The sequence below is a fragment of the Manis pentadactyla genome, chromosome 3 (genome assembly GCF_030020395.1).
Source record: "Manis pentadactyla isolate mManPen7 chromosome 3, mManPen7.hap1, whole genome shotgun sequence".
In the NCBI taxonomy this organism is placed as follows: Eukaryota; Metazoa; Chordata; class Mammalia; order Pholidota; family Manidae; genus Manis; species Manis pentadactyla.
The window spans coordinates 4799938-4825812 of NC_080021.1; the positions used below are offsets into that span (position 1 = coordinate 4799938).

General features: G+C 52.4%; 2 protein-coding genes across 3 annotated transcripts in view; both read right to left on the minus strand.

Moving 5' to 3' along the window:
- The window catches only part of EEF1D (eukaryotic translation elongation factor 1 delta), a 155239-nt gene that overhangs the window by 16355 nt on the left and 113009 nt on the right, over positions 1–25875 (minus strand). The window lies entirely within an intron of this gene.
- The window catches only part of ZC3H3 (zinc finger CCCH-type containing 3), a 102767-nt gene that overhangs the window by 6636 nt on the left and 70256 nt on the right, over positions 1–25875 (minus strand). For both annotated transcript variants that reach the window (XM_036922118.2, XM_036922106.2), the window contains exons 5-9: positions 21217–21404; positions 15707–15749; positions 15474–15626; positions 15296–15365; positions 13018–13149 (exon numbers count right to left, since the gene is read on the minus strand). In XM_036922118.2, coding sequence (XP_036778013.2) covers positions 13018–13149; positions 15296–15365; positions 15474–15626; positions 15707–15749; positions 21217–21404 — 586 coding nt within the window. The remainder of the gene's footprint in view (positions 1–13017; positions 13150–15295; positions 15366–15473; positions 15627–15706; positions 15750–21216; positions 21405–25875) is intronic.

Genomic DNA, 25875 nt, shown 5'->3' on the forward strand with positions numbered 1-25875 from the left:
GGTGGGTGGGAAGGGAGGGAGAAGGGGAATAAGGGGCATTACGATTAGCACACATAATGTAGGTGGGGGGGCACGGGGAAGGCAGTATAGCACAGAGAAGACAAGTAGTGACTCTATAGCATCTTACTACACTGAGTGACTGTAATGGGGTATGTGGTGGGGACTTGATAATGGGGGGAATCTCGTAACTACAATGTTGCTCATGTGATTATATATTAATGATACCAAAAAAATTAATAAATGATGAGATAATCCCCTAAAAACAAAAATGAAAACAAAAAATAACCTTTCAGACCGCATTGCTCATTAAGGAAAAAGGCTGGAAGCCCACTATCATTACTAGCTAACATTGTACTGGGCTCACAGCCAGGGCAGGAAGGCAAAAAAAAGAAATGAAACTCATTTGAAATCAAAGGAAGAAAAAAAAAATGGCCATTATTTGCAAAAGATGATTGTTTATATAGGAAAACCCAAGAAAATCTATGGATAAATTACTACAGTTACTAATATAGTTTAGCAAGGCTGCTGGAAACAAAATCAAAGAAAAAATTGTATGTCAATATATCTACGAACAGTGAGAAAATTTAAAAGTGTTACTTATAATAATAAAAGTGACAGGAATATATCTGGCAAAGATAAGCAAGAACTTAATTAAAAGACATCAAAGGAGACACCTGTATAACCGGCAAGTCTTGTTCATTGGCAAGGAGACTCACTGGAGAGACAGGTAACAATTCTCACTAAACTAAGATACAAACTCAGGACAGCCCCAATCAAAATCCAACATGTTAGAAAACTTACGTTGAATTCAAAATGTATTTCTGGAAGAATAAAGGGCAAGAACAGCTAAGACAGCTGTGAAGAACAAGGTGAAACAATCTGCTTTATTATTGTGAATGCAAATAATCTGGCTCAAGGACACACAATGAACAGAACCGAAAGCCCAGAAACAGGCCCATGTTTATGAAAACCTGCCTTACAGGGGAGCTGGCTACAGATCCCTGGAGAAGGGGCTTCACAACACAAGGTGCCCAGGCAAAATGAGACTGGACTCCTACCTCATGCCAGACACAAACATCACAAACCACTGGATAAAAGATGAAAGTCCCACGTGAGGAAGATCAGACTACAGGACAGTGGAAGGCAACAAAGCACAATTTGCAGTAGGGAAGGATTTATTGTATATGACAAAATGTGCAAAGTGTAAAGAAAGACTGAAAGAATGATTTCTATTAAAATTAAGAACTTCTGTTCTTTAAAATACACTACAAAGAAGTGAAAAACGAAACCACAAACTGAAAGAAGATATTACCACTCACATGACTGACAAAAGATTAATATATATATTATGTTCATATATTTTTTTATGTTCACACTTCAGTTTTATATCTTATATATTTCCTGTTAGCCAGTGAGAGAAAACTGATTCGATGGAAAAACGTCCCACCCTCACTTAAACAATGAAACCCCAGGGAATGGTCACAAAGAAAAAAAGCTGAGCATCATCAAGGGCTGGCAAGGAAGCTGGTTCATGAGTGTGAATGGGCACAAACAGCTTGGTGACTGCCTCATGTTTCCTACTACAAGGAACATCACCCCCCACACACCTGTGGCCTGTGCTTTGCTACATGCTCTGAGGCCCTGGTCCCCAAGTGGGGTCAGCAGATCCTGTGGCAGAAACTGTTCCCCCAAATGCCAGCCTGCCCTCTGCCCTCCAGGAAACACATTCCACAAGGGTGACTGAAGCTGGGAGGGGCCAGAACCAACTGCACCACGGCCCCGGGCTCACCCCTGCAGCCACTGGGGCTCCCAGGTCTCCACTTCCATCCCAGGGCCCTTCCCTCTGGCTGCCTGTTCCAGGCCCAGCGTTCTTGCCAGCACAGGGCTGGTGGTGACTGTGGCAGAGCTGGTGTAGGGGGTGCAGGGACTCAGGCAGGCCATCTCTCCATTCTGCACTCTTCCTTGGCCAAGAACAGGCCAGAATCTTCCACCTACTTGTCCACAGCAGCCTGCGGTGCTGGTGCAGCCCAGGAGCCTCCGGCCTTCCTGCTCAGCTGGTCCTGCCAGCTCAGGCCCGTCCTCAGCCAGCCCCCTACACAGCGGCTCCCACACCACTCCTCCCTCCCACCCTCCACTGCCAGCAGGACCTCCACTCCGCCAGGGCGGCCCTCAGTGTCCTCCGTCTCTGGTCACTCACCGGCTTCCTACTCCCCACCACCACAGCCGCCCCCTTGGCCACTCTGGAAGGGTCTCAGGACCCCTCCCTCACCGCCTCGCCTCCTGCCTGTGCCCAGCCACTCTCCCTCCCGCATGCCACTTGAACAAGTCTGTCCTTATCCACCTGAGTGGCTGCCTCATTCATTCCAAAACTGGCAACCAAATGTGATGTGATACCCTTGAACAGAAATCCAGAATTAGTGGAAAACCAGGTAAAAGCCAAATAAACCTGAAGTTGGTAGTAATGTACCAATGTTAATTTTTCAGTTTCGAAAATTTGATACTAGTTATGGTTATAAAAACATGAACAGGAGGGGAGACTAGCTGAAGGGTGTGTGGGAAACTGCATTATCTTTGCACTTTTTCAGTAAATCTTACAATTATCACAGAATAAAAAGTTTACTAAACATAATAAACGACGAGCACTCTGTGCTGGGCCCTGGGTGGTGACCGAGCCCACAGAGAGGCAGCGAGGTGGGCAGTGGGGACTGGGACCCCTCCAAGTCCAGGTGCCAGGCTGGATCCATCCCCAGGGCATCAGGACTCACTGGAGGGCTGGAGCCCGGTGGTGACAGGAGCCGATCCCTGGTGGGATATGTTTTAAGAGGACAGTGAGACGGACAAGCCTCTGATAAGATAACCCAGAGAAAAAGCAAGAAAATTCAAATTAGATACAGACGAAAAAGGTTAAAAACTTTGAGAATCAAAAGGGAAAGTTACACACACACCTACCCACCAATACATTGAAAACGTATATAAAATAAGTCAATTTCTAGGGAAAAATAAGCCAAAATTAGGATTAAAAGAAACAGGAGCAGACATATTTCCTCCACCAAGGACACTAAAACGTAAGTATACTAAGTACATATGACAACCTAAGATGACTCTGAAAGACAGGCAGAAGCCAGACTGCCAGGAACCCGGGACCCAACAGGTAATGTGGTGGGAGGGTCTCTAGAACTTTCTTCTTCCTTGACATCCCTGACTTAGTGAACAAGAAGCTGGCAACCTGGAAGTGCCAACAGGTACGCGTAAGGGGCAGCCCAGCCAGCCAGAAAGCTTAGGTAAGAAATGGCCTACTCCAGCCGATACATCGGAACACAGGGCCCCAGCCCACCCAGTCCAGCAGAGACGGAGGGCAAAGCCTTGACCCCTGGCTTCCCTCCCCACTCTAAACCTACTAGGGTAGTGCCAGACAAGGGCCAGAAGGTTTAAATAAGATCCAGATTCTTACAGCACCCAGTGTTCAGCTTCCAACAGAAGATGACTCATCATTCCAACAAGAAGACCTCAAACTGAATGGAATTCTACACGATCAACACAACACATGCTGACATGAGATGGCAGAGATGCTGGAGTTACCTGACAAAAATTTTACTTATTTATTTTTTTTGTCCTTTTTAAAAACTAAAGTACAGTTGATATACAGTATTATACTGGTTTCAGGTGTTCAACATAGTGGTTCAACAATTACATCTGTCATGCAGTTCTCCCTGCGGTAAGCACAGAGACATAGCACAATGGTATCGACAAGGATTTTAAAACGGTCATAAATACATTTCAAGAAGCAATGACAAATAGGCCCGAAGCTCCGAAAGAGAAAGTCTCAATGAAGTGAGCAAGGATATAAGGTAGAACCAAATGGCAAGCTTAGAACTGAAAAATACAGTGATATAAAAAACTCAATATTCGGGCTCAACAGCAGAATGGAGGGCACAGAGCAAACAATCAGTGAACTAGAAGACAGAATAATAGAAAATAACCAATCTTAGTGACAGAGAGCCAACAAACTTAAAATAAATGAATTGCACCTCAAGCATCTGTGGGAATACAACCACAGACCTAACATTCATGCAATCAAGAGTCACAGGAGAGGAAAAAGAACAAGAGAAATAATGGCTGAAAACCCCCCATACTTGGCTGAAAACATAGGCCTATGAAACCAAGAAGTTGAACAAACCCCAAACAGGAAAACCAAAGAAATCCACCAAAAACTGCATCACAGTCAAACTTAGAAATAATCTTTCACACAGCCAGAGGGAAATGACACCACCTATGGAGGAAAAGTTAAAATGACAGTGGATTTCTCCTTAGATACCACAGAGGCCAGAGGCTGTGGTACAACATTTGCAATTGCTGAAAGGGAGAACTATCAACTCAGAATCCTACATTCAGCAGAAATATTCTTCAAGAATATAGAGGAAATCCAGATATTCTTAGATGAAGGAAAACTATGAGAATTTGTCACTAGCAGACTTGCCCTAAAGTGGCTAAAGGAAGTTCTCTAAACAGAGGGAAATAGTAAAAGACAAAACCCTGGACCAATAGTAAGAAAGACCAAGATAACCAAAACATGACTTTCCTTCTCTTAAGTTTCCTAAATAATGTTTGATCGTTGAAGCAAAAATTATCACAGTGTCTGTTGTGGTTCTAAATGTCTGTAGAGGGGATATTCAAGGCAATTATAGGTGGGGGAGGGTGAAGGAACATAAAGGAACATTGAGGTTTCTACACTGAACTGTAAAATGACAACAGCAGTAGATGGTGATAAGTTAGGCTATATAATGAAATCCCTAGTGTAACCACTAAAAAACTAAACATACAATACACACTCAAAAACACTATGGATAAACCAAAATAAAATTCTAAATACTGTTCAAGTAACCCATAGGAAGGCAGGAAAAAGAAATGAAAAAATGGAACTAGCAGAAGTCAAATTGCAGACTTAAGCTGTAATATAGCAATAATTACATTAAATGTAAATGACCTAAATATATCAAAGACTGAGACTGGAAGAGTAAATTTAAAAATATGACCCAACTATCTGTTGTCTATAAGAAAGTCACTTCAAATATAATGCTATAGATAAGTTGAAAGTAAAAAGAGAAAAAGATATATCATTCAAACACTGATCAAAAGAGAGAAGTGGCCACATTAATATCAGATAAAGAAAACTTAAGAATAAATAAAATTGCCAAAGAGGGACAATTTATACTGATAAAAGGGTGACTCCATTAAGAAGACATAGTCATCTTAAATTTACAAGTACCAAATAAAAGAGCGATAAAATAAGTGAAGTAAAATTGATAGCTATGAAAGGAGAGAGAAATCCATAATTACAGTTGGGTACTTCAACACACATCTCTCAACAATTGATCAAACAATTAAACAGAAAATCAGCAAGGATACAGAAGAATTCAAAAGTGCTTTTAACCAGAAAAATCCAATCAACATTTATAAAACACTCCATCCAACAAGTGGAACATATATTCTTTTCAAGTGACCATGGAACATATACCAAGAGAGATCACATATCTTAGGCCATAAAACAAACCTGAAGACATCTTTACAAATTAAAATCATACAGAGTATGCTCTTTACCATGATGGACTCAAACTAGAAATCAATGACAGAAAGATAACAGGAAAATATGCCAACACTTGGAAACCAAATAGCACACTTCTAAAATAATCCATGGGCCCAAAAGGAAGTCTCCAGGGAAATTAAAACCAGAACAAAACAAACATACCAGAACTGAATGAAAATACAACACTTCGACTATTTACAACAGCCAAGATATGGAAGCGACCTAAGTGTCCATTAATAGATGAATGGATAAAGAAGGTGTGGTACATATACGCAATGGAGTATTATTCAGCCATAAGAAGAAAACAGATCCTACCATTTGCAACAACATGGATGGAGCTAGAGGGTATTATGCTCAGTGAAATAAGCCAGGCAGAGAAAGACAAGTACCAAATGATTTCCCTCATTTGTGGAGTATAACAATGAAGCAAAACTGAAGGAACAAACAGCAGCAGACTCACAGACTCCAGGAAGCAACCAGTGGTTACCAAAGGGAGGGGTGGGGAAGGGCAGGTGGGGAGGGAGGGAGAAGGGGATTGAGGGGTATTATGATTGGTGCACATGGTGTGTGTGGGGTCATGGGGAAGACAGCGTAACTCAGAGAAGACAAATAGTGACTGTGGCATCTTACTATACTGATGGACAGTGATTGCAATGGGGTATCGGGGGGACTAGATAATAAGGGTGAATGTAGTAACCACATTGTTTTTCTTGTGAAAACTTCGTAAGAGTGTACATCAATGATTCCTCAACAACAAAAAAAGACATCCCACATTCATGAATTAGAAAATTTAGTATTTTTAAACTGGCAATGTTATCCAAAGTGATCTACAGATTCAATGCAATCCCTAACAAAACCTCAAAGGCCTTGTTTTTGTTTTGTTTTTTATAGAAATAGAAAAACATCCTGAAATTCATATGGAATCTCAAGGGACCTAATAGCCAAAATAGTCTTGAAAAGAACAAAGTTGAAGGATCTGCATTTCTGGATTTCAAAACTTATTATAAAGCTACAGTAATCAAAATACTGGTTAGAGGACCGACATATATACAGACCAGTGGAATAGAAAAAGAAACCAAGAAATTAACCATCACATATATGGTCAACTGATCTTTTTTTTTTTATTTAAGTATCATTGATATACACTCTTATGAAGGTTTCACAAAAAAAAACAGTGTGGTTACTACATTCACCCTTATTATCGAGTACCCCCCATACCCCATCACAGTCACTGTCCATCAGTGTAGTAAGATGCCACAGAGTCTCTATTTGTCTTCTCTAAGCTACACTGTCTTCCCCGTGACCCTCCTACACCATGTGCACCAATCATGATACCCCACAATCCCCTTCTCCCTCCCTCCCCACTCACCCTTCCTCACCCCTCCTCTTTGGTAACCATTAGTTCCTTCTTGGAGTCTGTGGTCAACTGATTTTTGACAAAGGTGCCATGAACATTCAATGGGGGAGGCACAGTCTTTTCAACAAATGGTGATGAGAAAATTGGCTACCCACATACAAAAGAATGAACACCATATACAAAAACTAACTCAAAATGGATGAAAGACCACAACTTAAGAGCTAAAACTACAATACTCATAAGAAAACACAGGGAAAAACTTCAGATATTAGATTTCACAAGAACGTCTTAGATATGATACCAAAATCACAGAAGAAAAAATAAATTGCACTTAATCAAAATGAAAAATATTTGTGCATCAAAGTAGACTAATATCAAAACAGTGAAAAGACAACAGTAAAACTCTTAGAAGACAACATAGGCAAAAATCTCCTGAATATAAGCATGAGCAACTTCTTCCTGAATGCATCTCCTCTAGCAAGGGAAACAAAAGCAAAAATGAACTCATGGGACTACATCAAACTAAAAAGTTTCTGTATGGCAAAGGACACCATCAACAGAACAAAAAGGCATCCTACAGTATGGGAGAATATATTTGTAAATGACATATCCGACAAGGAGTTAACATCCAAAATATATAAAGAGCTTATGCACCTCAACACCCAAAAAGCAAATAACCCGAATAACAAATGGGCAGAGGATATGAAGAGACAGTTCTTCAAAGAGGAAATTCAGATGGCCAACAGACACATGAAAAGATGCTCTACATCACTGATCATTAGGAAAATGCAAATTAAAACCACAAAGAGATATTACCTCATACCAGTAAGGATGGCCAGCATCGAAAAAGACTAAGAACAACAAATGCTGGTGAGGATGTGGAGCAAGGGGAACCCTCCTACACTGCTGGTGGGAATCTAAGCTAGTTCAACCATTGTGGAAAGCAGTGTGGAGGTTCCTCAAAAACTAAAAATAGAAATACCATTTGACCCAGGAATCCCACTCCTTGGAATTTACCCAAAGAATACAACTTCTCAGATTAAAAAAGACATATGCGCCCCTATGTTTATCACAGCACTATTTACAATAGCCAAGACATGGAAGCAACCTGAGTGTCCATCAGTAAATGAATGGATAAAGAAGATGTGGTACACATACACAATGGAATATTACTCAACCATAAGAAGAAAACAAATCCTACCATTTGCAACAACATGGATGGAGTTGGAGGACATTATGCTCAGTGAAATAAGCCAGGCGGAGAAAAACAAGTGTCAAATGATTTCCCTCATTTGTGGAGTGTAACAACGAAGCAAAACTGAAGGAACAAAACAGCAGCAGACTCAGAGACCCCAAGAAGGGACTAGTGGTTACCAAAGGGGAGGGGTGTGGGAGGGTGGGCGGAGAGGGAGGGAGACGGGGACTGAGGGGTATTATGTTTAGTACACATGGTGTGGGGGATCACAGGAAAACAGTATAGCACAGAGAAGGCACATAGTGAATCTGTGGCATCTTGCTGCACTAATGGACAGTGACTGCATTGGGGTATGGATGGGGACTTGATAATATGGGTAAATGTAGTAACTACATTGTTTTTTCATGCGAAACCTTCATATGAGTGTACATCAATAATACCTTAATTAAATAAATAAATAAATAAATAAAAAGACAACCAACAGAATGAGAGAAAATACACACAAGTTGTATCTCTGATAAAAGGTTGCTTTCCAGGACATATAAAGAACTTCTATAACTCAACAAAAAAAAACTCCAAATAGCCCAACTCAAAAATAGGCAAAGGACTTGAATAGACATTTCCCCAAAGAAGATATTACCAATGAGCACATGAAAAGATGCTCAAAATCAGCCTTTGGGGAAATGCCAATCAAATCTGCAATGAGACACCATTCACTAACATGGCTCCAAAAAAAGCAAAGTAAGAAAAAAGAAAAATGTGTTGGCGAGGACATGGAGAAACTGGACCCACTATACACTGCTGGTAGGAATGTTAAAACAGTACAACCAGTACTGAAAAGTTTGGTGGTTCCTCAAAAGGCTAACTACAGAATTACCACATAATCCAGCAATTCCACTCCTTGATAGCTATCCAAAGGAAGTGAAAGCTGTGGCTCGAGCAGATACTGTGTTTGTCAATGTTCACAGCAGCATTGGTCACGGCATCCAGAAGGCACGACCCAAGTGTCCACTGCCGGACCGATGGATACACACTGTGGTCCAGAGGCACAATGGGATGTCACTCAGCCATGAAAGGAATGGAGCCCTGGCACCTACTGTAACAGAGATGGACCTGGAAAACATGATGTTCAGTGAAGGAAGCCCGACATGGAAGGACAACACTGCATGATCCCACTCACATGAAGTATGTAGAATGGGCAAATTCACTGAGACAAAATGTAGACCAGCAATTGGGGCAGAAGAACGGGGAGTGATTCCTAAGGTTTACAGTTTCTGTCTGGGTGATGAAGAAGTTTTGGAAATAGACAGTGGGGATGGTTACACAATACTGTGAATATAATTAATGCCACTGAACTGTATACACTTAATGTGGCAAATTTTATGTTATATTTACTTTACCACAATTGAAAGACTTAATAGTGCAATACACCAAAAACCATTGTATTATACACCTTGGTGGGTGAATTGTATAGTGTGTGAATTTTACATCCATACAGGTGTTGAAAAGGAAGACATAGGAATGGCCGCATTAAGTGCTTCATAGCATTAGCTGGTGAGAAAATGCAAATAAAGACACAAAGATCACCTCACTCCCACCAGAACGGCAGGTCAACATGACGGATAGTGACAAGTGCTGGCAAAGATGTGGCGAGATGAAACTGTCGTTCACGCCTGGTGGGAATGAAACATGCCGCAGCCACACTGGGGACAGGCAGTTGGACCTACAGGTGCAACCCAAGAAGTCCACTCCTAGGTACCCACCCAAGAGAAACAAAAGCCCATGTTCACATGAACACTTGCACACAATGCTCATAGCAGGATTATTCAATGCAGCCCCAAGATGGCAACAGTCCAAATGTCCACGTGCTGAGGACCTGATCAGCGGAATGTGGTCTCTCTGCACAGTGGAGCACTGAGCCACCATACAGGTCACAACATGATGACCCTCCAAACATATGAAATCAAAGAAGCCAGATGCAAGTCTGTGCACTGCAGGATTCTAACGTATGAAGTGCCCAGAGCCAGGTTTGCAGAAACAGATTAGGCGAGTGTGGCCTGTGGCTTTGGGGGCAGAGACGGGGGGCATGCTGCAGTGGGGCACACATCCCGCAGCCGGGGTGCGGTTAGGGCTGTGCAGCTTTGTAAAGTCTCTAAAAGCCACTGAGTAATATACCTGCAGTGGATGAACTGTATGATATGTAAATTATACCTCAATAAAGCTGGCTTTTTTTTTTTTTTGCACAAATCAGAAAGGAAAGAATGGCCAGTTCCATAAGTGATTTGGGGGAAGGGCCCAATGTGCAGAGAAAATCTAGCTGGGGCTCTACCTCCACCACTACTGGCTGAGCAGCTGACCTGTGGAGTCTCCCTCATCCCAAGGCCCAAGACTAACAACTACTTTCACTGTTCCATTCCCCATGTGGTAGGTACTACCCTGATCCAAATTTTACACAAAAGGAAACTGAGGCCCAGAGGGGTCACAGCCACAAGTGGCAGGGATGGGGATGGACTGGCGTCTGCGCCCCCCACTCTAGAGCTACACCGGAGAAGATGGAGGAGGGCCCCATGGCCTCATGGGTGCAGATCCCGGGGCAAGACCACAGAGCAAAAAATGGAAGGACCGCACCCATGACAAGAAGGATTTCGGCCTACGGAGAAAGCCAAGGGCGAACTCAGGAAGTGGTGGCAGGGGCTGTCTGTGGTGCAGAAATGGAAGAAAACTTTCAGAAGGCTAAGAGCTTCTGTGAGGCAGGATGAGGCTGGGCACGGGAGCAGCCACGGACAGGGGGGATGCCCAGCCGCTCAGCTCACTGCTGGAAGCCCTTCAAGCTGGTGGAGCCCTATGCGTCTGGGGAGTAGAAGGTAAGGGAGTCCACAGAGCAGAACAGGGCAAGTGCACAGGGCCCGGGGCTACATCAGGCACGTCATCGTGAACCTGTGGCTTCAGTACAGCTGTGGCCATGGGATTGTGATGCACAGGGTATTTCCGGGAGGGCTGAGACCAGTGACACCCCAACTGTGATGAGCACCCAGTGCCCAGACCTCGAATTTCAAACACAATGGGAAGGAGCTGGCTCCTGGGCAGAGTGGCCACTCCAGGACTGGAGCAGGGCGAGAGAGGTGAGCCTGTGGCCCCCAGATCCACCAAGAAGCAAGGACGTGGCCAAAAGGCATATCAGGGGCCCCTGAGCATTACAGTGGGTGGAACAGAACTGGCAGGAACCCACTGAGCACTAAAGGGATCCCGGCCACCACTGCACGCATGGAGGGCCAAGAGAGGAAGCTCCCCCTTGGAGAGCCACCAGAGAGCGTGGAAGGGATGAGGGCCTCGCCGCGTGACAGGTAAGAGACATCAGTAGCTACTAAAGCCAGAGAGAGGGCAAGAGGGCTTTTCTGAGTCAAAGTGTGTCCCACAACATCAGCGTTAATCAGAGCAGAAGACAACCGCGTCCAGTGACCAAGGGGAGCCCACCACTTGCCCAGGAGGGCAGCGGACTGATGACGGGACCCAAAGGGGCCATGTCCCAAAGAAGGCCACTGGAGCTCTCTGAGTGTCCTGAGCTAAAGGAAGGAGGTGAGCAGGTCTGCAGTAGCCTCGTGGCAGAAAAGGGGAAGGAGCAGAGATTTACTCCCAGCCTAAATTATTCACAAGAAAAGGTGCCGCGCCTCTTTAACAAGCCATGGCTTTATGAAGCAAGGTTAACAATTTCACTTGATTCAGTGGAATATTATAAACTCTCTGGGGCCCGTTTGAGGACTTCTACTTTGGGAGCAAGCTGACAACTCAGCACTTTTTATATTATTTAGAGAATAAAGTTAACCCTCACCGGGCCAGGCCGCTGCCTCGCCTCCCATGATCCGGCCTGCTCAGCGCTTTCCCATATATAATTACAAGCTGCTATCCATCATGTGGAAGCCACACAGCACCCACACGCCGAAACGGACACAGTAAGCACTTCCACTAACAGAAGCAGAACTCGAGTATCGCTGTGATATTTGTGTTTAAGTAGGAATAGCTTTACAATGATCATCCACAGCCTCGGTCCTGCCCCCCCACGCCACCTGGGCCACGCCTCTCTGGGAAGGGCCTGCCCACCTGGGCTCTTGGCGCCCTTCAGGGTGACCCGTCAGCTCGCAGCCAGTCCCCACGTCTGCAGAGACAGCGAAGGCCAAGGGGGCAAGGAAGGGAGGCGGGTGGGCCTGCATCCACGGGGGCCCCTAAGCAAGCATAAGACCTGGTGGCCTGCAGCTTGCCCTGCACTGAACCTGATTCAGGCCCAGCCCTGATGCCCTGGGCACCTGCAGAGGGGCCTGGTGTCCTTGACTTCACTGAGCAGCCCCAGTCCTGGTCCCCAATCCAGACTGCAGGTCACTGAGGCCAGGTCTCATTCATAAGGGTTTGGGGACAGGGGAGCAGCAGGCCCCTGGGCTAGTAAGTTGGCTCCTCTTGGGGTGCCAGGAACTGAAGAGACCCACACAGGGGTCCCCAGTCCAGGGTCCTATCAGCCCATTAAGCCTCCCACTGCTCCAGCAGCCCTAGAGGGGGTAAAGGGGAGGGGCCTAGGGAGGAGCAGGCAGGAAGCTCTGAGGGAGGGCTCTGCACAGAGCCGGAGCACCTGCATCGGGGATGACAGGCAGGGTGGTCATTAGGAGGGAAGGAGTTTTGCTCAGCCTTCGGGAACTCCTCCACAGCACTCCTGACACACATAGGCCAGGACAACCACTGCAAAGCAGAGGCCCCGAGACCCAGTTCCCTAATTCCCATCATGCCAGCCTGCTTCCACCACAGCCACCTTGGGGTCACCAAGCTCCAGGGAGCACGCTGAGGAGCATGACACCCCAGCTGGGGGCTGGAGCCACCCTGCCCAGGCCCCCTCACCTGCGCGCCCAGTGGGCAGTAGCCTTTGAGGAAGTCAGTGCAGACCTCTGCTTTCCGGGACACGTAGACATGGCTGTAGGGACAGTCGCTGTTGTTGCAAATCCCCTTCAGGAAGTAGGAGCAGACAGGCATCTGTAGGGGAGACAGGATGTGAGGGCTAGTGGACCCCTGCAGCTTCTCCGTGTGCTGTGGGTGGTGCTACTGCACCTGGCCCCCGAGAGCCCTCATCAGGTCTGACCCACTTCATAGGTAAGAGCACAGTGCATGTGAGCCACACAGAGACTGTGGCTGGAGCCCTCACTGGGGCCCTGTCCTGAGAGGAAGTGGATGTACTGCTGGCCAGCAGGAGCATAGGTGTCAGGGGCCAAGGGCATCTGGGACGAGGCCAGATGGGGGCTGCCCATCCCAAAGTCAGACCCCTGGGTTTCCTTGAAGACATGGTCACACTGGCAGAACACATCTGCCCTTGCACAGTCCAGATGAGGAAACTGAGGTAGGGCTGGCCCCAGCCCTGCAGGGTGGCTTGAGCCCAAATATGCCATCACCTGCTCTGAGCCTGCCAGGTTTCCAGCCACTGAGCCACTGTGGTATCTAGAAAAGCAGGGCTTGCAGGCAGGGGGAAGCAAAGCATGGAGGCTCTAGGTGGACAATGGTCTATGGGGCCTGGATAGCCAGCAGATTTTCCAACTGCCTCGCACTCAGGCACCTGACAGTGTCCGTGGGCTGGAGACCTGAGTGTCTGGGAAAGCCTGGGCGGTGGATGCTAATAATAATAGGCAGGGAGATACCCTGAAGCAGTCCTAGTCTGTGCACTGACCACAGGCTAGCCCTGTGGAGGCTGGGCAGGGGGACCCTGGCCCCACCCAGGAGTAGGTGGTCACAGGAGACAGCTAGTGGGGGACATGGAGTGGGCAGCCTGAGCAGGGCTGTGCAGCCCCAGTAAGCTGGGAGGGAAAGAGAGCTGCCCCCCACCTCCTCCCTGATGGGGGAGCCTGAGGTCTGGGGCCAGCAGGGGTGCTCCGATTTCACCCACCCTCACCTCTGCAGTCACCACCTTTCCAGGTGACCCCTCTCCCAGGGCCCTTCAGTATGAATGCTGTCCCTCCATCAGGCCCTCTGGTCCCACTGGCCACAAGCTCACACAAAGACCACCCCCTTCCTCAGGGGCCTCTGGGGGAGTGTACCCCTCCTCCTCCCTCCTCTGTCGGACTCATCCCACCAGCACCCCACTGCAGCCCACTGATTCCCAGGTGATCCCCACTAGCCCATACTCCGGGGCTGGGGTCCTTACCGCACCCCCAATGGCATGTCAGAGGACCCACACAGGGGCTGCAGTGGGGAGGTGGGGGAGAGAGGCTGAGGAGGGAAGGAGGGAGAAAGCAAAGAAACAAAGGGTGATTTACCGTGCAAGAGTTTATTTTTAATCGTCTTTTAACTGCAGCGCACAGGGGAGAGGGGCTGGCCCGTTTGGGGCTGGTGTGGTGCGGCTGCAGACAATTCCCTTAATGTGGCTTTTGATATAGAGCCCAAATTAGCTCTAATAAAAAGGGATAATAAAGCCAACTCTTACACCAAACGGAGCTCCTCCTAGCTGTCAGCAGGGCCGTTATCAAGAGGAAACTGCATTCTCATTTCAATTAACCTTGTTTGCACCCACCACGTCCACACAAATAACAATAACATTAATTCAGGGCGCTGGTGCGGGCTGTCCACATTAGACAGCTCAGAATGTGCACCGGCTTTGGAGCTGGGAGCTAATGAACCCGAAACCCGACGTGAATTTCCAAATTGCTCACAACAGAGTTTCGAAGCTCTATTAGGGAAAAAAATGCTGATTCTTTTCAAGTTCCTCAAGGGGAAAAGCTGTTGGAACAGCAGTGTGCCTCTGCCTCCCCTAACCTCGGTGCAGCCCTACCCTGGGCCCTGCTCTCAGGGACCAGTGGGCAGCCTCCCGACAAGGCCCGCTGACCCGGACCTCAGCACTCCCAGCTCTGCCCACACCCGGCACGACCCTGCCTCTGCCCCATCATGTGGTCTGTGTGCAACATTGTAGGCTCACTGCAGCCCCTAGGCAGGAACCCACAGCCTTCTAACACACCACGCCTCACCCTGCCCCTTGCCAATCCCGGGCCGGGAGAGCTGGTGAAGACCTGGCTGAACCCCAGCCTGGGCCTGCATTCTGGGGAACCCAAGGGCACTTGTGGGCCATCCCTCAGGTGGGTAGCATGCAGTAGTGGGTGGGGTGGTCCCAGGTCTGGGGAAAACTCCCTACACTCACCTTCTCCTTGGAGACATGGTGGGAGAAGGGGCAGGTCCCGTCTGTCTTCTTGCATGTGCCCCGGACAAACCTGTAGTGCCAGGGGGTTTGGGTTGGGGGAGGTGCTGGTGAGCCCAGGCCAGGGCCCCACCCAGGCCCCTGGCAGCCCACCCGAGGGGCAGTAGGGGTGGGAGGGCACCTGGTACACACGGCCACCTTCTCAGGGTCATGGATGTAGGGGCAGCGCTCGCCGTGGTTGCACCTGCCGAAGCGGTTGTAGTACATGCAGTACTGCTGTGGCTGCCGCTGCTTGGCCTGCCGCACGATGGCCAGGCTGCGCTGCACGGCCCGGCTGTGGACAGGGGAGGTTCGTGAGCCTGTGTGTCAGGGACAGGCAGCCCCCTTCCCCCACCCCAGCCCAGAGGGATGTACCTGGCCAGGGAGCGGCTGCAGCTGCTCACAGGGTCCAACCTGCCTGCAGGGAGAGAGGACGGTCACGCCATGCCCGCCACTGGGCTCTGCCTGCTCAGGCACCACTGCCCCGCTCCCTCCAGGAAACTGCCAGTCCTGCTCTCGGGTGGAGCCTCATGCCCTGCTGGGCCCCTGCCAGGCCCCTCTAGGGATCCAGTGTGGAGGAAGGGGCACTGCTGCCCCACCAGCGCAGGGAGAGAGGCCAAGGTGGGGTGTGGGTGCAGGCTGTGCAGCGCCAGTGCTCAGGAACCAGGTCTGACAGCCTTGCTCCCCAAGGCCACCTTGCTTGCTGGCTGGTGGGCTCACTTCAAGGCAGGTGGGCCTAGGAATAGCAGGTGGTGGGGCCTCCCTGCCACCTCCCTCTGCCTGGAAGAAAGCCCAGGGATATGTGACCTGGGTGGGATGCAGAAATACCACCTGGCTTTGTAGTAGCCAAGAATGTTTTTTATGTATTTAAAGGATTGTAAAAGAGAAAAAGAAAAAAACAAATGTGTGACTGCAAAGCCTGAAATCCTCACTCCAGGCTCCGTGGGGTGCTGTGTACTGATGTGACCTGTGTTGGCCCCAGAGAAGCATGTCTGGCTCTGAGGTCCCAGTGGACCCTGTGGATGCCCACTCCTTTAAATTCCGAAGTCACCTTCTGGATGTTCCTCAAAACCCTAAGTGCAAAGAGCAAGCAAGGCCTCTCTGAGGTCACTGATTGTGGCCTGAAGGGGAGATGTTTACAAAGCTGACAATGGTGACAGGAAGGGAGCAGATGATGGGCCATTCAAGCAGGGCAATTAGGATTTGGCAGGGTGGGAGGCAGGGAAGTGGGCCAGACAGTTCCGTGTAGTTGAGCTCACCCTGCAGAAGGGGCATCTGGACTAATAAAGAGCCCGTCAGCCTTTTAGATATGAGGTCACCCCCCAAGACCAAGTTGGGCAGGGCAGGACTACAGCCTGCTCAGGAGGCCATGATGGCCCCCAATTCCTCAAGCAAACATGTGACTTCCCAGACCAGATCCAATTTCCCACAGGCAGCTGCTGAAATGGATCTGGCAATAAGAGGCAGAAGTGACATCACCCAGTAATTCTAGGGACCTGAGGTGATGACAAAGCATCCCAGGCTTAAAAGGGGATGTCCAAGCCGCCTGGCCCTGAGCCGCCCCCACTGCAGGCCACCCTTGCTCCCCTAGGGCAGCCTTTCCCAGGGTCCAGTCAGCTCGGTGCCGTTTCCCAAGCACCATCCAGAACTGGTCACACAAGTGTTGTGACGCTTCACACAGCCTGCCCAAAACCTAATCCCCTGGCACCGCACAGGGGCCTTCTCCACATCCTGCCCAGGGCCAGGCCCTAGCTGCTCCAGACACTCTGTGCGCCTCCCAGGCTGGCGCCCTCACTGCCCTGCCGGAGCTGCCTCTCAGCCAGTGTCTGCCCTGCAGCTCCAGGGCTGAGCAGTGGGGCCCCCAACAGAAGGGGAGCGCTAGACACAGTGGCCCAGGCCTAGGCAGCCAGGACATGAGTGGGGCTGGCTGGGTGCCTGGGGTGAGGAAACATACAGAGGGCCATGGTTTGGGCATGGGGTGGACAGAGGGGACTCTGGGGTGGGAGAGAAGGCTCAGTGCACGAGGGGCCAACAAGGAGAGGAACTCAGGACAGCCCCAGGCCACAGCGGAGTCCTGGTTCTGAGGCCGGGGACACTAGTTGGGGGGCGGGGGGTAGTGGAGGCTGGTCCAGGTGGTATGTGGTGCCCATACACCTGCCAGCCCGTGGGCTACAGAGTGCAATTTGATAGATGTTGGTGAGCACAGCTCCCTGGGCTGTTGCCCAGGCTGCTGGTGACGCTGTGGCGCTGTCTGCTCCCACCAGGGACTGCTGTCATCTCATGTCTGCCTGTCACACCACAGCCCCCAGGCTGGCCTCGGAGGGTGGAGTGGGGTGGGGTGGGGGGAGTTACTCCCTTTTCCACATTTTGCTCTTCAGTTGCCAGTGTGGAGCTCACGGTGGGAGTTTTGATGAGAACAGGAGGCACCTTTTCAAATTCTCTGCAGTGTTAAAAAATGCACATAAAGTAGATAGCTTGAAAAGAAGCCTCTGAGAGGGAGAGGTGCTAAAAAGTTCAGCTGAAAACCCTCAGCAACCTTGGAGCAGAGGAGCTAAGCCTTCAGAGAACTTGCACTTCCCCGGGATCTTCCCAAAATAGACACAGCCAGCTCAGCTCCCGGCAGCCCCCACGCCCTGTCAGTCCCCAGGCAGCACCTACACTGGGGCTCTGGGGTCAGAGGGGGCGGCCAGGCAGCACCGCCATCTTCCACGGCCCTGAGGCTCCATGAGCCCGGGCCAGCCTGGCCTTCCCAGGAAAGTGGAACCCTGGTCTGCCGAGCGCAAAGTTCTCTAGGCCCTGCCCTCGCACACAATCACCCTTGGGAAGAAGACAGAAACTGGGTATTGGGCTCCCCCCAGCAGAGGGGAGCCCCAGGAAGAGACATCTGGGAGGGGGCAACAGAGGAAGCTGACAGGGCCCTCTTACATGCCATTCTGAGTGCCCTCGCAGCACCCAGGGCAGGGCCACAGGTCATAGGTCACCAAGGAGGAGCTGAGGCCCAGGGGCACATGGTGACCAGTCAGTAGCAAGGAGGAGGCTGCCCGCCACAGTGCACTGGGCCTTGCTCTGGGACCAGGGCTCAGAGGCAGCCCTGTAGCGTGGGCTGAGCCTGCTTGCTCTGGCAAGTGGACTCTGCCCACGTCCACCCCCCACGGAGATCACAGACCCAGCAGGGCACACAGCAGAGCGCATGCCTGCATGCACCAGGTCCTTGGCCAAAGCAGGCGGGGAGGGGTCCTGGGACCGGGCCCTCTGGGCAGTCAGGCCTTGGACCCAGGAAGGAAGAGCTGGGCTGCAGGGCTCAGAGGCTGAGGTCTGCCTGTCTGGAAGCCCTGCCCTCCTTGCTAGGGGCTCGCTCCCAAGCAACCAGGGCTGATGCTGTCCTGGAGAAGCAAGGAGGTGAAGTGGAGGAGGAGCCCCCGCCCCCCATGAGGACCACTGCATTTTCTCTCCAAGTCAGAGTTCCGCTGACACCACAGAGGAGAAAATTTATTTCTTTAATTACTATTCATCTAAGTGGGCGGCTGGTCAGTGGGCATTCTCACAGCTGGGAGCAATATGCCTTTCTCAGAGTGAGGACTCAGCCACCAGTATGGGGGTCTGGGCAGCTGGGGCTGGGGGCCACGCGGGCTTGGGCTCTGCCTTGTGGACTGCCCTGAGGTCTGTGCTCCAAATTCTACCTGCCCAGGACTGCCCCTCAGCAGCCACCGAGGTTGGTCAGCAGAATTAAGGCAGCGTAGTTTCCAGGGGCAGGTCATCAGGGAGGAGTCCTCATGGCGCCCTGCCCACCCACTCAGGGAGGCCTCTCTGCTGCCCAGAGCCTGGAGGGCTGGGAAGAGGAGGGGTGGGGAAGGCCAAGACAGCCTGCCCACTGCCGTGATCCTCGCTCTGCTCTGAGCTCTGCCATGTGTATAAGTGGGAAGGCTGGTTTCTGCGGAGCTCAGCACTTGGAGGGGAGCGTGCTCAGCAAGGCATCCTCCCCAGCGAGAAGTGTGACAGCTTCCTGCTCAGGCAGGGCAGGGCCTGTGCTGGGTAGGGAGGGAGCACCCCCAGCCCCTAATGCAGGCCCCTCCCGAATACACAATCACCCCCAAGGCACCACCTGGCTCTCCCCAGGGCTCCCTGTGTGGCTGCCTGCAAATGTCTGCAAGGAGGCCAAAGCCCAAACCCACCTCTCCTCTCAGCTTCTAGGCGCCTCCCCTCCTACAGCCCCTCTGGGTCAGGGTCCCCTGGAGGTGGCCTGCATGAGGCAGGATCCCAGCAAGGGCCGTGGTGGCCCCAAACCACTGCTGCTCCTAGGTCCCTGGATGCCAATGGCACAAATGCCAGGACAGTTGGTCTTACCATGACCAGGGAGGAATACCTAAGAATGAGTAAGCAGCACCCAGCCTCCCTGGGGCTGATGGACAGGGATAGGGCTGCTCCAGTGGGAGTGGCCCTGTGATGCCTCGGCCACAGAAACGTCAACGGAGTGGGCACCCTGTCCATCCTGTCCACCCGCCAGTGAGCTCCAGTCCAGCCCCCAAACAAGCACAGCAGGGTCCTGCCTGCTGGGTCCGCCACCAGGTGCTGGGGCGGGTGGAGGGTGATGGATGGGTGATGCCAGCCAGTGCTGTGGGGGACTTTTGGCAAGGAGGCACAGAGGCAGGCTGGGGCCAACAGGTGCATCCACAGAGAGGCTGCCTACAGGCCTTGTCATACGGGCCAACGAGGCCATCACTCTGAAAGTGGCTATGAGCCTCTGCGGCCCTCCCCCACACACCAGCCTAGCTGGGGCCAGCTCTGCGGAGGGCCCGGCGCAGCACAGCCAGCTGGAAGGCACTCTGCTTTGTCCAGGAAATGGCCGTGGACAGAATAGGGGTCCAAGAGCCCTGCACTCCGCAATGCCAACAGCTGCATGTGGGGCCCCACAAACCACAGGCGCTGCTGTCATGGGCCTACTGAGCCATGGGGTCAGAGGCACACGAAGGGGTGCCTGCCCCTGGATGCATGGTGGCATCCCCTAGTGCTGAGTCTCCCCTCAAGAAGGCATAGCCAGTGCTCTGCACCTGTGACCTCGCTGAGCAAGCACACCGAAGCCAAGGCAGAAAGACCCTGAACCATCACACAGCCCAATTCCCTGAGGAAGAGATGGGGAAACTGAGGCACACGGGGATGAAGCAGAGCCACGCCTCCTGGGCTGCCCAATGTGCCTCACCTGGAAGAAGGCAGCAGGGCACCCTGAGTCCCACAGGCAGAGGCCCAGGAAGCAGAGCCTGGTGGAGCCTCTGGGGAGGAGCTGGCCAGTGCCCCAGCTCCTCTCCTGGCCAGGCCTCTTCTCCCACCGCCACCTGCAATGTCAACCTTTTTGTTTTGACAGAAAAGGAAGGGGGTAAAATGGAACTGAAACCAAAATGTTTCCTAGTTAATTTTCACAATAAGTGAATCCAAAGAATTTCCCTCTCCTTAGCCCCCCAGGCCGTGGGGGCGTGGTGGGGGCGTGGTGGGGGCAGTGCCTCCAGGTGAGCCTGGGAGGCGTGGCCAATGCAATTATGCTGTGGTGCCAGGTGCTCACTCACCCACTGTGCTCACCATACCTGGCTCATCTCCTTTGTCCAGGAGCAAAACACGGGAAACCAAGGGCCGCACAGCCAAGCGAGAGGTGGCCCCCTTCCCTGGCGGATGAGGAAGCTACGGGGCCTCCCCATCCCTGCCTGCTGGCTCTGGCTGTCCTGTCGCCTCCTTGGGGGCAATCACCCAGATTCTGAGAGCACTGAAGAGTAAAACAAAGCCCTGGGCTAAGCATTCACTTAGCTGGGCTCCCTGAGAGCACCAGGACCCCCTGGGCGACAAGCCCAGAGCAGAAGAGGCCCAGGGCTTCCTGGCCGTTACCTGCGGAGCCCTACCTGCGCGCAGGAGGGGCCTGCTGCCCCCATCGCCAGTGGGCCGGCTGTAGGTCTTCGAGAGCTTGTTGGCCGACACTCTGTAGAGGACCCCTCCGATGCAGCGGTAACCTCTGCTCTGCCACTGAGGGGAACTGGGCTGGGTTTTCCCAGCCCGGGTGGCAGGGCGCAGGCGGTTCAGCACCAGGGACCTGCAGAGACAGGAAAATGCTCATCAGCCCAGCCCCAGATGTCCAAAGTCAGGAGACCTCTGTCCCCTGATTCCCTAACACCCAGTAGGCACAGGAGGTGGCACACCTAACTCCACCAGCCAGGTTGGGACCACATGAGTCCCTGAAGGACACGAGGCGGGGACAAGCCGTCCCCTCCAACATTCACACCCTTAAGACATGACCGCCTGGGCCCTGGCCTCCTGGCAGGAGCTTCTAAGGGAGTTCCATTGTGAGGGGAAGGTCCTCGAGCATCTACGCCAAGGCTGGTGGTCATGGACACTGCCCTAGCACATGCCACCCCAGTCTCAGGACACTGTGGGGTCAGCAGGCTCTACTGCAAGCCCTCGTCCTGTCCTCTCCTCTATCCACCACATGGAGAGTGGCCTCATGGACCCCTACCTGTTTGGGGGAAGACTGGAGTTGCCTCAAGGTCAAGGGCTGCAAGAGGCCTGGGGACAGCCTTTGGGGTTAGCCAAGCAGATGACCCAGGCCAGGAAGGTGGGCCCATGGCTGGACAGCCCTGGCGGCTGGCTGGCCACTCCCTCCCTCCCATCCAGTTCCTCTCCTGCCAGGCCCTGGGCCCTGTCCTGCCAGACACTCATACCCCCAGGGAAGCCCCAGGGCAGAGCAGGTCCAGGAAGCCCCAGGTGCCCCCACTTAGAGAGATGGCCAGTGGGCAATGGCCATAGGCCCCCAGGTCGGGCTGTTAGGCCAGCACCAAACGTGGGCACTGAAGTAGCTGACAAGCTCCCCGAAGCTGTCACTCGGGCAGGTTGCACTGAGATGAGGGGATAGGCCCCCGGATGTGGGGCACCTAGTGTGGAGGCCAGCCGCGTCTTGGCTGCAGAAGGGCATATTTCAGCAGTAATTTATTGATGCAAATTGAGCTTAATTCTGTATCAGCTCAGGCTGTGTATAATGCTATTACCACTGAGCATACACACTGTGCCCCACTGGCATATGCGCCCCACTGGCAAACCTGGGCAAATGAGGGCCCGCTGCCCCTGAGCACATTGCCTTTACCCAAAGATGGCCCTAAGCAGTAGGAGGGGCAGGGTGTGACAAGGGTGGCCCTTACTGTGGGTGTCCCCTGCAGCAGTGGCTCAGGGGGCCTGTCCCAGGGGCCCAGTGCCATGACACCTCCCTTCCACGGCCTCTGATGTGCTCACGTTGGGGTCCCCACAGCCCTGCAGCCCCCTCCCCTGTGGAGCACATGGATGTCCAACTCCACCGGAGACAGTAATTGACCCTTCCATGGCTACCCAGAGGTCTGAGAAGTGCAGAGGGGACGAGGCAGGCCTCAGGGTGTCCCAGCACATGGACCAGCTCTGGTGGTGGCAGCCATCACGGCTGCTCACTGTGGACTCACTCAGAGCGAAGGGGAGGTACTGGGGTCGAGCAGCCCTACTCTGGGGCACGGCTGTCACCCCCACCCCGGCCCTGCAGCCCCTCTGCACCTTGGTCTCTCCATCTTGCTAGCCCTGAGTCTCCGAGGGCCCAGGAGAGAAGTAGCGTGTGCGAGTGGGCTGGGCGCTCGAGGCCAGGGCTGCAGCGTAAGTACAGACGCCCAGCGGGGAGCCAGAGTAGCTGCTGCAGCCCGGAAGCACTTAACCCAGTTTCCCTTAATTAAAACTCAAGTTCACAAACACCAATCTTGGAGGGAATGAGTCCCACCAAGGAGCCCCAGCACAACAGACTGTATGTCTGTGCGAGACAGGCCAGCTGCCCCCACATAGCACACATCTGGGCAGGTCAGTGGGGAGGGGTGGGCATCCACTGGGGAGGCAGCCAGACCTCCGGGCTCTTGGCAGACTTGGGGCCCCCAGCTCCACTCACTGAACCTCAGGGTGTCTGGGTGTCCAGTGGGTGTCTGCCCTGTGCCCTGGCCCATGTGAGGCGAGGCTGAGGTGTGAGGAACAGGGCTTGGGGGGAGTCTTTTCCTGTGCCAGACCCTTGCTGCAAAACTCCGTCAGCCCTGGGGGCTGGCTCAGGGGTGGTTCTCGACCCTCCGCAGGAGCTGTGGCCACTGTCTACAGGGCACAGCTCACCCTGAAGCCTAACCCCCACAACCGACAACTGAACCCAGGACAGCGGCCACTGCCGTGCACTCAGCCCAAGGCCAACAGGCTCAGCCACCAGCCCTCTGCTGCCCAGAGGCCTCAGAAGTCTCACAGCCAGGGGGCAGCTACCCCTTTGTACAGAAGCCTGGGCCAGGGCTCTAGGAGGCCTCCACTCCCCATCCCTGGAGGGTGAGGGAACCGGCATATACAGGTGCCAGGCTCTAGCCATCACCACCGAGTGGCCACTCAGGGCCATCCCCCAGACCTCCCAAGGGACTCTGCAACAGATATTCGGGGCTGCCACTTAGGTGAGAACACGGACAGCCCTGTTAGGTATCTCTTCCTTTGGGAGTGGGGCTCTCCGTTCTTGGACGGCCACTCCTGCCCGGCCCCTCTGTCTATAGCACTGGACACCATGAAGCATGAGGGACAAGTGGGCAACCAGATGGGTGTACCACCCCTGCCTGCGCCCCACATCAGGATGTGCTTGAGAAGGTGGAAGGGAGGAAGCAGGACCCCAGATGCCCACAGAGCCCAACCCTCCGAGGTGTGGGAAGCTCCCCACCTGTGGGCATGTGTTCCTGGCTGAGGCCAGACAGACCACCCCCATAGGCAGCCACACGGGTGAAGCCACAGGATCAAAGTTATACGAGGCAGTCAAAGAAAGAGGTGGCCAGGCTCAGGACAGGACAGGACAGGTGGGGGTGAAGGCTGGCAGGGCCTCCTATCAGAAAGAGCTGCAAGCTTCAGGGCAGAGCGTGTTCATGTCAGTGGGTGGTCCCATCCTGCCCCATGACAGCCTGTGTCCCACAGCTCTGGGCTCAGAGGAGCCTCAGTCTGGGGTCATTAACGGCTCACCCTTAAGGGCAGGGTCTCAGGGACATCCTCCCTGTGTGCAGGCTGGGCACTGCAGCCGGCCATGCCCACCCCATGCAGAGAAGTGCACTCCATTAATTACTGCCCATCCTGATTTGTTTTAATAGCTACAAGGCACCTCTCAGCAGACATTCTTTCCTCAGACACTGCTGATTATTCCCAGTTATTCTTGTGGATGATCACAACCACTCCACCTCCCCTTCGCCCACCCTACCAAGCACACCCCTGGGTCTGATGGAAACCACATAGGATCACAGGCCATCCAGGAGGCCCTCCTGCTCTGGTGCCCCACTCTGTGCTTACAGCCTGTGCACACACAGGTCCGTGGGAACAGCCTGGAGCCCACAGCCTCCACATGCATAGCCAGGAGCCCAGGAGCCTAGCTAGGAGAAGCTCCTGGGGCTGCCTGGAGGAGGTGGACACACCCTCAGAACTCAGGGAGGGCTGGCCAGGTTGGCAAAGGGCCCACCAGCCCACGCAAAGGGCCAGGCTGTACCTGCCAGGACCACCTTCATCCTTCCCTCACCACTGCGAGCCCCACCTGCTGACTTTGGGCCTGTGGCAGGAAGGCACCAGCAGGCCCGAGGGCACAAACCCCTGGCAGCCCTTGTTGCTGCGGCTCTCAGCACTCTGGCAGATCATTGCCCTAATGGAGAGGACAGCCTTTGGAAACTAGCTGTATTGGGAAGAGGGGATAAAATTAATGAGATAATAGCCAGGCCAAGGACCTGGAGAACACTCCTGCCCTCACGGCTGGGCCCGTAATTCCTTTTCTACAACAGAGGCCTCGGATCTAAAGGCTTCTCCCATCCGTCCGGCAGGCCCAGGCCGCCAGGAAATTTCATTAACGCTGGAAAATAGGAAAGGTATTAAGCGTGGATAATGAAGGCCAGGGAGGGAACCGAGCCTTAAGATAGTCCTCTTTCTCGCCTTTGTAATGGGAGGCATGAACTTTCCCTTCAAATCCATTTCTAATCCATTTGAAATACTACAGCAAATTATCTTTCCTTCTGCCCGAAAGCGGCCAGCCAATTTACTCTGAATAGAAGTGACAATGCCCCAGGATTTATCACCATAACCTTGACTACACCAGGGTGAGGGCTGGGCCTCCCCTCGCAGGCCCCCCCACCGGGGGGGCCACAAAGGACAGGTGGGGGAGATAACATTTTAAATGAAAAGCAGTGGTAATGGGGAGAAAGACACACATGCCACAAAAGTAGGTTTAAGAAGAAAAATTGTATCTGCTGCCTGGGGAGCAGCTAGAAAGTTCCAGGCCTGAGGCAGTCCAGGCTGGGCAAAGGGCTCTGCCCATGTGGACCCTCTGACTTTCTGTACCCAGGATGGAGAACGACGATGGGGCTGGGGCAGGTCTGCCTGGAAGAGGAAGAACCAAGGGAGAAGAAAGGGGAGAGAGCATCAGGGTCTGGGGCAAGACACACAGGCTTTGCCTGAGAAGCCAGAGAAGAAGGTGGTGTGGCCCCTCCTCAGACTGCAGGGCACACCAAGGGCAGAGG